General features: G+C 41.8%; 2 protein-coding genes across 2 annotated transcripts; both read left to right on the top strand.

The window, feature by feature from the left end:
• LOC145497360 (dapdiamide synthesis protein DdaC-like) lies at positions 1 to 3819 on the top strand. The gene is made up of 3 exons (XM_081477179.1): positions 1 to 588; positions 898 to 1116; positions 3232 to 3819. Exons 1-3 carry the CDS (start codon positions 1 to 3, stop codon positions 3628 to 3630), a joined length of 1206 nt encoding a protein of 401 aa, XP_081333305.1. The 3' UTR covers positions 3631 to 3819.
• Positions 3820 to 4943: 1124 nt separating this feature from the next.
• On the top strand, positions 4944 to 8401 carry LOC145496401 (dapdiamide synthesis protein DdaC-like). Its single transcript, XM_081476038.1, has 3 exons — positions 4944 to 5120; positions 6812 to 7402; positions 7723 to 8401. Exons 1-3 carry the CDS (start codon positions 5043 to 5045, stop codon positions 7984 to 7986), a joined length of 933 nt encoding a protein of 310 aa, XP_081332164.1. The 5' UTR covers positions 4944 to 5042; the 3' UTR covers positions 7987 to 8401.
• The last annotated feature ends 2603 nt before the right edge of the window (positions 8402 to 11004 follow it).

The raw sequence follows: 11004 nt of genomic DNA, 5'->3' as shown, positions 1-11004 counted from the left end.
ATGGCAGCTCGACTTCTGCAGCTTCGCGCGTCTTTCTCGAGACTTCCTAAGTGTAGTATTCCTGGAACCAGAAAGTCCTATCTCAAAAATATTATTTGCAGTTATTCAGCCCAGCAAAGTCAGGAAAATCCAACAGCAAGGAGCATTTTTCAGCCAGTATCCAGAGAGGAGCTGGTCACTAAATTCAAGTCGAGGCTCAAGGACAGGCCGTTTACTGCTGGTTCAACGGGTGAAGGTTTCCCAGAATTCCTGGCAGAACCAAGAGAGTCATTCCCACATGGCGTGCGAGTTATTAATCCGCACCGGTCCTCCCTCGCCGAATTGAGCGCAAATTGTATGGGGTACGTAGAGGAAAACCACGCACAACATCCCGCCATTTTGTTCCGCGGTCTTCCAGCTGAAACTGCACAGGACTTTTCAACTATTGCAAGGGCAATTCCTTGGAAAGGAATGAATTACGAAGGTGGTGCATCGTTCCGACAAAAAATTGACAAAAGTATAGGAACTTACACCGCTAACGATGATCCTGATGATGTGGCTATAGATCCACACAACGAAATGTCATACACTGAGGTCTACCCCTCCAAGGTAAGCAGTTCAATAAAGTGTAGAAATGACGAATGTAAAATGCCAGAGGTCGTGACCAATTCATTATCCCAAGGAACAAAACAGAAGGCTTTTTAACGAGTGAGAACCCAAAGAAAGCAGGATAACCACATTATCCTTCCGTTAGTCGTGTTATACCCAATAGATAACGCAAAAGCGTTATGATCTTTTGTTAATTAAACATAAACTTCCAAGACGTGGTAGGGGTTGGGGGGGGGGGGGGGTATAATGACAGCAATTGCAAATGATTTTAATTTTTAGTCAGCTTTTAACTAATTGTGACCACTCTCTCTTCCCCTGCAGGTTTTCTTTTTCTGCCTGAAGGAACCCGCAGATGGCTGTGGCGGAGAAACAATTTTGGTGAAAAACAGGGAACTCCTGTCGAAACTGGACCCCGAAGTTGTAAGAAAATTTGAAGACAGACAAGTGCGCTACGTCAGATACTTGCCAGACAAATCCAATAAAAAGTACATGAGCTGGCAACACATTCATGACACGGACGACAGAGAGGTAAGCAGGTACATCTCAGTTTCACGCTTATCTCCCAGGACCCGGACCCTTCACTGATTATCTTCCTGCAGGTAGTGGAACCTTAGAAAAGGTTGCATTCTCCATACATTCATGCTATTTTGCTTCCACTACACATCCAAACACATATTGTGATTACAATGGATGCGTTGACTAGCCAAGCCGCTATGAAATTTATTCAAGGATTCGCATACTCTGAGTGAAGTGTGAAAACTAAGTGCATTTTGGATATTTAGCCTCCTTTGTCAACTCCTCGCTCGCTTTGCCTCAGGACATTGTTCGGTGTCATTTCATCTCCTTTCTCTAGCCCTGACTCGCTCTACTTCACTGTATTGTTCAGTATTGTTTCGCTTCCTTTCCCTTGCCCTGGCCCGCTCTCTTTGCAATCTCCTTGGCTTCTTCTTTGCTTGTTAATTCTTGCTCTCGGACGTTCCCTTTCACGTTCTGCTTTAGTTAAACCCCGTCTTGAAAACGTTCTATCAACTCAACTCCGCTATCGTTTGTTGACACAGCAATAGAAATGAGTTTACATCTCTTAAATCCCGCCCAGCAAAGATGGCATTCGTGAGCTTCCCCGTTCGGGATACTTTGAGACTCCCCTCCCGTTCCCCCTCCCACAGAGTCTGTACGGACAGACGCTCTCTCGTTTCCACGCTCGTTCACTTGTACAGTGAGGTCACAATCAAATGTTATCGGCTTGATGGTTTAACCGTACCAAAAATCCGTACCCGTGGTGATCCGCCAGTGCGATTCGCGTGCTCCAGCTCCGGTACTAACTCAGGATTGTCACAAATTACATGTGGTATCGATCTTACGTAGCTTTTGCTCTGGACAGATTTTAAGCTTAATCGTTCCTTCATCCTTCCTCCAGATGTTCTTATTCGTCTCTGCGTCCATTACAAGGTCCATAGGCCGGCAAATCAAGTACGTTTTTCGATCCAGTCTCTTAAAATTGAATGAGCTCTCAGTCTGTATCACTGTGCAAAGCTTGCAGCAATACGACTTCTGGTAGCACGTGACAATTTTCGGAGTACTATGGAGTGTTCAAGTTATATGTGTTATTTGCCAGCTGGGAGGTCTGTATAATGAAAAACTGTGACCGAGGTCTTGAAAATGCTGCCTGAGGCTGCAGACCAAGGGCAGTATTTTTAAGCCCGATGCTATCAGTCGTTGCGAATCACTCGAAGTCAGACTGTCTACCGCAAATTGAGTAGCAGAAAGCGAGGAAATCTGTTAAGTGTATTCCACAGAAATTCTCCTAAATACAGCAACGATCAGAGAGATAAACTCCACTGCAATTGACTTCTTTTTTGTGGCGAGAGAAACACGGGATTACGCGCCATTACAGCGCCGAGCTACAAACAACCAAACAAACTCTCACAACTTCAAAATACTCAATTGAATTTACTTACAGTGACTCTCCTTGCCATTTAAAAGGAAATAGAGATAAACCTGGTTGATTAATCGTCGATGGAAGTGTAAAAAGCAAAGGTTGACGATTACCGCAAGTTCACTCATGAAAATCAACCAACACGACAATTTCACCCGCGCTGTTTCCCCCGTTACCGTGACCGTGGTCAGAGATAGGAAACTCCGGACCGCGCTAAGAACCAATGAGATTGCAGGATTGGTTACCGTGCCCTCTTGGGAAAAAAATAAGTTTTTTATTGGATAATTAGACATGATTACAATTGGAAACTCGTGAGGGTTTCGACAATAGCCCGTATGCATGAAGACATCAGACAGACAAGCAAATTTAAACCGCCAAGCCTCGCGTTGAAAATTTTATCGTGCACAAATTCCCAAAATGGCAAAGATAAAAGGAATTCCCCCGTGGAAACAACACGAAGGCGCCAGAGGTTTGAGAAAATTTCGCGCAAGCGAGGCTTGGTGGTGAAGTTTGGGTATGTGACATAATCATGCTTAAGAGCTATTACCAGTTGGGATTTTTAACCATCTCTAGTAGGTTTAATATTTGTTCAGTCTGCTGGAGTGGCATGTCTGAAAATTAGCTAGCATATTGTAGCTCGAAGCCAAGTGTATTTACCACAGTAATCAAAACTTTATGACTATTCTTTTTTATTCCTGTCTGAAAAGGTCGTGGAAAAAAGAGTGAAAGAGCAAGGCAGCAAAGTCACATGGGATCCCAGCGGAGATTTATACTTTTGGCATAACAGGCCCCCCTGTATTCAACACCCGGAGACAGGAGAGAAAATCTGGTTCAACCAGGTAACTCTTCATAATTCTTCGTACTTCCGGCTACTTCCGGGGGGGACTGAGATTCCCGATCACAAACAGCCTTGTCACACTTATTATGGGGATGGCAGTGATATCGAGCCTGCAGTACTACAGCACATACTGGCTACCTCGTGGACATGCGCAGTTGGGTTTAAATGGAAGAAAGGCGATTTGTTGGTTTTGGATAACTTGGCTGTTCAGCACGGCAGACTGGGATTCAAAGGGGAGAGAAAACTTTTAGTTTACTTGACCGCATAGTGAGCAAATAACAGAAAAGGAACCTTGTTGATATTGAAATAGTAGTAGTAATCAAATAGCAACTTTATTAGTCACTCCATTAATAATGGTTTTAGCTTTTAGATAAACAAAGGGCGCGTGAGGTCTGGCGAGTAGTGCATGCTTAAGTAAACGGGTATCACGTTTTATACTGTAGTATACCATGAAATATCGCACGTGACTTGATTTTTTGCAACTTCAACACATGGATTTTTTTGGTGCGATAAAACAGGTTCGAGGGGCTGTTTAAACGGGGTAAAAATGTGAAGGGTTTTACTAAGTGGGATTCAGAATGAGGCCGTTTGCCGTGTTAAGGGGGTGGCCGCATTAACGACGTTTTCTTATAAGAAAATGTATGGACGTTTCGTCGGGACAAAAAAAGTGGCCGTAATAACGAGGTGACCGTATCAACGAGGTAAACGTAAGGCCGGGTTCCACGCTACTCCCGTGAGAACAACTTATCACCTTCTATTGTTAGTGTTTATCACCACACTAACCTGCGAACAGGCTCCCGGTGAGCCCGAACGAAGCGAGGGAGCCTGACCCCGCCCCGATCGCTTTGCTCTCCGAATTCTTCTGTTTCGCGATCGCCGGATTTTTTTTCCGTCCTCGCTGGGAGCCTGTTCGCAGGCTATCACCACACTAAATCTTCGACCAATAGTTGCAGACCACATTATTACGACAGAGTGCTTAGCTTTCAGTGGATGTGCTACTTGTTCTTATTTATTCCAAATTGCACTTGAAATCATTTGCTTGTTTACTTATACAAACAGACCTTTTAACCGATGTCACTCTTTTCCGAATTTTTCATTCAAACAAGAAAAAAAAAAGCCTCACCGTTCGATGTATCATGCGAAATTTTGTAAATATGCCAAGTTTCATAAGAATCCGTTGCTATCGCTTGGAAACATGGGACCCCAAATTTTCACAAAGAATGTTTGCCAGGGGGCAACCAAACTGGCCAACTGCATGAAACTGCGCATATCCACTAAATTCGGCATTTATGAAGGTGGTTTTTTGTTTGTATGAAAAATACGAAATATTGTTGATATATAAACAATAACCTCCATTTGGCGCGGAAATATCCTCGGATATTCGTCCTTGGACATTATCTGTGCCTCAAAGCACACAGTTTTCATCGAGCTACGCTCTCGGAAAACTGTTCGCCTCTCGGAACAGATAATATCCTCGGACAAATATCCGAGCATATTTTCAAAGTCAAATGGATCGAATATTTTTCGCAATACGCGCAGTTTTGAAAATTGGGGGATAGGCTCGGATATTCCGCTGGGGAATGGTCGGTCACGTGACGCGTTTAGACCAAGCGCGCGCGAGCGAAAATATTTGATGGATTACGTGACATCGGCAGAAAGGTCCATTGTGTTTATAGAGTAATGTTTATCACGACACTAAATTTGCATACATTAGCACGCAAACAGTCTGCTCCCAAACTCGGTGACTCCGATTCCGAGGTAAGTTTCATTTTGATTCTGCTCGGGTTATGTTTGTGTAACTTTTGTGGTCTTTTCACTGAAATAGCATAATCTGTGCTAGACCAAGTTTAGGATCTAGTCGTATTTTGTGCTTTTGGAATACGCTAAGTTCTAGGAGGCAATCTGTAGTCTCTTGAGCTTTCGATGTTAGGACCATTAAGAATTCGTTTGATAAGAAATGACTTTCTCGGCATGTTATACAGTTTGCTTTGTTAATGTTCGAGCATACCTGAAGACGAACCTAAGTATGGCAGCGTACCTCGCCACAAGGAAGTCTCGCCACCAACGAACTCGCCACTAAGCGAAGCCTCCTCGCCAACAAATTACTAGCAATCTAATAACATTAAACTGAAATTCTTTCTCCTTTGTGTAGTCGTATAACTCACACAGCCCGTGTAAGCCGGGTTGAAGTTGTTTGATCGTTGAGACGAAGCCTTTTATGAAACACTTACGTAAGCTTGAGCAAACGCAACAGCGAAGCAACTGAGCAATAACAGCACAGTCAGTTCTCAAAGATATATACATGTAGTTGAATTCTAGAAACCTATGTTTTCTTTGCAAACACACAAGCCAACAAACTTACGAGTCGACTGACATTGTAGTCGCTCGAACACCTAATGTACCTCGACTACTTTACTCTGGTTTAATTTTCTCTTGATGTTGGTGGCGAGTTCGTCGGTGGCGAAGTTCTCTGTTGGCGAGGTGACCGGATACCCCCCTGAAGTATCAGGACCGATTGTTGCTCCGATGCCCCTAAATTCGGTCTAAATTTGTTTGTAGCAAATAGCCATGTACTCAGCTCTTTAACAGAAACAGCATAATATGCGCAAGAAGAAGCTTAGCATAGATTCGTATTTTGTGTTTTTTGGAATACGCTCATTTATAAAGGTTTGTTTATGTGGTCGGATAAACGGCTCTAAAAAATTCTAGGTACTCCCAATCGCACAGCAAACCTAATTCTGTCATTTGGAATTGTCTGAGGAATAAAGCATTATTAAACAACGATAACAGTCCTTGGTCTCGTCTTGTTTATTTTCTTCACCAGTTCTCACGTGTGTGACTCAAAGGCGAGCCTGCTAAAACAGGCTATCTTTAAGGCCGATACGCACGAGGGATTTTGCTCCAGGAGCATGCTCCAGGGTCAGTTTGCACGACTAGTACACACTGGGGAGCATAGTGTGGGAGTTTGCTCCATATTATGGTACACCCGAGGGAACGTTTTCAAGTTTTGCTCCGGGATCTTGCTCCCAAATATTTAACCGGTTTAATGTTGCCGAGCATTTTGCAGGGTGGAAATTCTGTTCCCGAGAATGAATTACGCCCATGAAATCGTTGGTACACACTGAGGAGCTTTACTCCCGGAGCGTGCCCCTGGAGAAAAACCCCACGTGTGTATCAACCATAAATCACGTGTGTGCGCTAAGAAGAAATCTAAGCATGAGGCTTGGCACCGGTTGCGTTAATGCAGTTTACTCTCTTAAATGGTCGGTGGGTCCCCTCCTTTCTTTTCATGGATCACTTCCTTTACTGATTTTCTCCACTTTGACAACAAACAGTAAAAACCTTAAATCTATAACAATAACATTTCATTTTCATGGAATTGAGCTTGTTCAAAATATGAATGGTTGTTCTTTGAACGCAGTTCCTATATCATTTGTCTCCCTTAACAGGATATGGCAGCTCGACTTCTGCAGCTTCGCGCGTCTTTCTCGAGACTTCCTAAGTGTAGTATTCCCGGAACCAGAAAGTCCTATCTCAAAAATATTATTTGCAGTTATTCAGCCCAGCAAAGTCAGGAAAATCCAACAGCAAAGAGCATTTTTCAGCCAGTATTCAGAGAGGAGCTCGTCACTAAATTCAAGTCGAGGCTCAAGGACAGGCCGTTTACTGCTGGTTCAACGGGTGAAGGTTTCCCAGAATTCCTGGCAGAACCAAGAGAGTCATTCCCACATGGCGTGCGAGTTATTAATCCGCACCGGTCCTCCCTCGCCGAATTGAGCGCAAATTGTATGGGGTACGTAGAGGAAAACCACGCACAACATCCCGCCATTTTGTTCCGCGGTCTTCCAGCTGAAACTGCACAGGACTTTTCAACTATTGCAAGGGCAATTCCTTGGAAAGGAATGAATTACGAAGGTGGTGCATCGTTCCGACAAAAAATTGACAAAAGTATAGGAACTTACACCGCTAACGATGATCCTGATGATGTGGCTATAGATCCACACAACGAAATGTCATACACTGAGGTCTACCCCTCCAAGGTAAGCAGTTCAATTAAGTGTAGAAAAGACGAATGTAACTGAAATGCCAGAGGTCGTGACCGATTCATTATCCCTAGGAACAAAACAGAAGGCTTTTTAATAAGTGAATACCAAAGAAAGCAGGATAACCACATTATCCTTCCGTTAGTCGTGTTGCACCCAATAGATAAAGCAAAAGCTTTATGATCTTTTGTTAATTAAACATAAACTTAGAAGACGTGGTAGGGGTGGGGGTGGGGGGTATAATGTTAGCAATTGCAAATGATTTTAATTTTTAGTCAGCCTTTAACTAATTGTGACCACTCTCTCTTCCCCTGCAGGTTTTCTTTTTCTGCCTGAAAGAACCCGCAGATGGCTGTGGCGGAGAAACAATTTTGGTGAAAAACAGGGAACTCCTGTCGAAACTGGACCCCGAAGTTGTAAGAAAATTTGAAGACAGACAAGTGCGCTACGTCAGATACTTGCCAGACAAATCCAATAAAAAGTACATGAGCTGGCAACACATTCATGACACGGACGACAGAGAGGTAAGCAGGTACATCTCAGTTTCACGCTTATCTCCCAGGACCCGGACCCTTCACTGATTATCTTCCTGCAGGTAGTGGAACCTTAGAAAAGGTTGCATTCTCCATACATTCATGCTATTTTGCTTCCACTACACATCCAAACACATATTGTGATTACAATGGATGCGTTGACTAGCCAAGCCGCTATGAAATTTATTCAAGGATTCGCAAACTGTGAGTGAAGTGTGAAAACTAAGTGCATTTTGGATATTTAGCCTCCTTTGTCAACTCCTCGCTCGCTTTGCCTCAGGACATTGTTCGGTGTCATTTCATCTCCTTTCTCTAGCCCTGACTCGCTCTACTTCACTGTATTGTTCAGTATTGTTTCGCTTCCTTTCTCTAGCCCTGACCCGCTCTCTTTGCAATCTCCTTGGCTTCTTCTTTGCTTGTTAATTCTTGCTCTCGGACGTTCCCTTTCACGTTCTGCTTTAGTTAAACCCCGTCTTGAAAACGTTCAAGCCTTCCGTGCAAGCCTTCCGATTGATTTTCTATAATGTCCATAACATAGGATAATCTTTAATTGTAATAATTGAGGTCCAGTTTGGGGCATTGTCGCATTCCAAAATTTTATTGCGCTGACAAATTTTAGAAGTTGAGACGAAAAAAACTGAAAAGTTGAAGAATGTTTTAAATAGGTTACGGCATGGCGAATTCGTGTTTGTCAGATGTTGCTGTAGATACTACGGGGATTTGAAGATTTGAAGAGCACAGAGAACAAACTGTTTAATGGTCTGGAAACAGAGAGGGTAAATAGCTCGGGGATTGTCCACCGAGAATATCGCTTGTTTAATTCTTTCATTGATGCATTTTCATCGGTAAGCTTCTACGTCTAGCTTTACAGAAGCAAAGAATGTATTCCAGCTATTGAAAATTTTAAGCCTTTTTTTTAAACAATATAAAAACGAAATTGAATCTTTCTCTCTTTGCACACTTTCCTAGTTGCTGTATCATAAATCACTATAGCCATCCCGCTCCTTCCGCTCCAAGATTTTAAGCTTCCCTAATATTGTTATGTGCGCAAGTATAAATTTTCTATTTTTGATTTTTTTTCTTTTCGCTGTTTTGAGTTTAGTATAAGTATCCCGTATTGTATCTAACTTAAAGTGCCACTATGATCAAATTCTCGACACCCATTTTTTAACATTTCGTGCACAATAGGTCTCTCCTAGATATCTTGGCAAATTTCAATCTTTTACGAACATAGGAACTCGTGTTTTTTTGGACCTTTATTTCCGAGAATTAATTTTCCTTTTTCCAAGTCTTGGTTGAGAATTGGAGAAAATGACGTCATTTTCTCAAAAATACCACACGGGTTGAAATTATGATAACAATTATTACAGCAGTTCGCGTAAAGAACAACAAAAACTTTGGCTCATATATTCGTGCAATTTTCTACATTAATTGTTGTTGCAAGATGTTTCAAGTTGTATTACAAGTAGAGTATTGTTAGTGGTGTAAGTAGCCCACATTGTAAGTAAAGTAATACAAGTATTGTATTTTAAGTATTAGAATTGTTAGTGGTGTAAGTAACCCACATTGTAAGTAAAGTAATACAAGTATTGTATTGTTAATAGACAGATAGCTTTATTAAAGTGAAATCATTGCAGCTGCTGAAGAGGCTGAATTGTGACATACTTTACAACTCGTTAAAATAGAGTATTATTAGTAGTGTAAGTGTTGTTAGTAGAGTATCGAAGTGGTGTAAGTAACCCTCACGGTTGTAAATAAAGTAATACAAGTGTTGTATTGTAACTAGAGTTTTGTTAGCGGTGTGAGTAGTATTTTAAAGTGCTTTTAGGCTTAGTCCAGCATTTGGTTCAGTATTACCTACATTGCAAAACACATCATAAAGTAAACTAAAGCAGACCAAAGAGCCGGAGCTTTTCCCTGTTTCTGTAGCATCAAGTAGCAGTGACGTAACCTAGGTAGTTGGCAGTCTTATTTGCGCGCCATATATGATAAAATGCGCGAGCGGAGACGACGGCATGCAGAAATCTCTCCCAGCATTTTATCTGTTTTATTTGTGCTTTTATTTTATGAAAGACTAGCTATTTCGTTTTTTGCCTATTGTTCCCGATTACTATCCGCCTGCTCCCAAGCACCCCTACTTCAGTGAAAATAAAAAATATCTATATGCATTGATCAAGAGGGTTAGAAACTAGTTTTTATACTGAAACATTTCTCATCCCAATAACTTAAAACTATTGCAGCTTTTGAAATCCCAGAAACTTTCTCAACAGCCAGAATGATGGGATTTAGATTCAAAAGACATGGGAAATACAAAGAGCAAAACACCTTAAGAATAGGTAACTATATATTTGTTCCGAGAATTAAACTGAAGAGGAACAACATATTGTCCATATTAATTGAAAGTTTGGAGACATAAATCGGTTTCATATTCTTCACATTACAATCTGATATGATTTTTGGAATTATAAATCCCTTTTGGTGAATATTCAAAGCCGTCTCCAGTGAGAAAAGTTGCCCGACTTCAATGCCTTTCCTGTTAACAAACATTTGACGTCAGCACAGTACAGTTTTTCGCGACTGTTGAATCCTGATTGGTCAATTCAAACTTCAGGGGCACCAGCCGTATGCAATGTGCGAACGCAAATGATTCACACAGCAGGCCACGGGTTCAAATTGCCGTTGTTTTCTGATGGAAATCACTCAGCTTGCTCAGCAAAGGACTTGTTTTACTAGCAATCTTATTTTTTAATGGATAAATTTTAGTCATCGATCGACGCAATGACAAGAAAGCATACTTGAATAAGCCAGCTCTAACCACTGTCTTGCTATGCAACCGAAAATAGACTGAAGCTAAAAAATTGATACGGCCAAAGCCTTTTGGCAACAACGCTTGAAAAAAGTCGTAAATTTTGACAAAAAATAGAAGAAATCTGTTGATATAAAATTTCTCGTTTTTGAAATATCGAAGGTATTAACTTTATTTCCTTGCCGCCGAGGTGGGTCTTTCCCAGAACTCGGCTACTGAAGGCCGTGGCAAATATTACGGTGGACTGGGCAATAGTCTGA

Source organism: Orbicella franksi, chromosome 9 (genome assembly GCF_964199315.1).
Source record: "Orbicella franksi chromosome 9, jaOrbFran1.1, whole genome shotgun sequence".
Lineage (NCBI taxonomy): Eukaryota > Metazoa > Cnidaria > Anthozoa > Scleractinia > Merulinidae > Orbicella > Orbicella franksi.
Note: the sequence above shows the minus strand (reverse complement) of the source record. Positions and strands in the feature narration are given on the sequence as shown.

Coding starts and splice junctions, on each gene's coding strand:
- LOC145497360 (XM_081477179.1), top strand. CDS start 1: ATGGCAGCTCGACTTCTGCAGCTTCGCGCGTCTTTCTCGAGACTTCCT. Junction 589..897: donor CTGAGGTCTACCCCTCCAAG/GTAAGCAGTTCA, acceptor TGACCACTCTCT/CTTCCCCTGCAGGTTTTCTT. Junction 1,117..3,231: donor ATGACACGGACGACAGAGAG/GTAAGCAGGTAC, acceptor CTGTCTGAAAAG/GTCGTGGAAAAAAGAGTGAA.
- LOC145496401 (XM_081476038.1), top strand. CDS start 5,043: ATGTTTATCACGACACTAAATTTGCATACATTAGCACGCAAACAGTCT. Junction 5,121..6,811: donor TCGGTGACTCCGATTCCGAG/GTAAGTTTCATT, acceptor CTCCCTTAACAG/GATATGGCAGCTCGACTTCT. Junction 7,403..7,722: donor CTGAGGTCTACCCCTCCAAG/GTAAGCAGTTCA, acceptor CTTCCCCTGCAG/GTTTTCTTTTTCTGCCTGAA.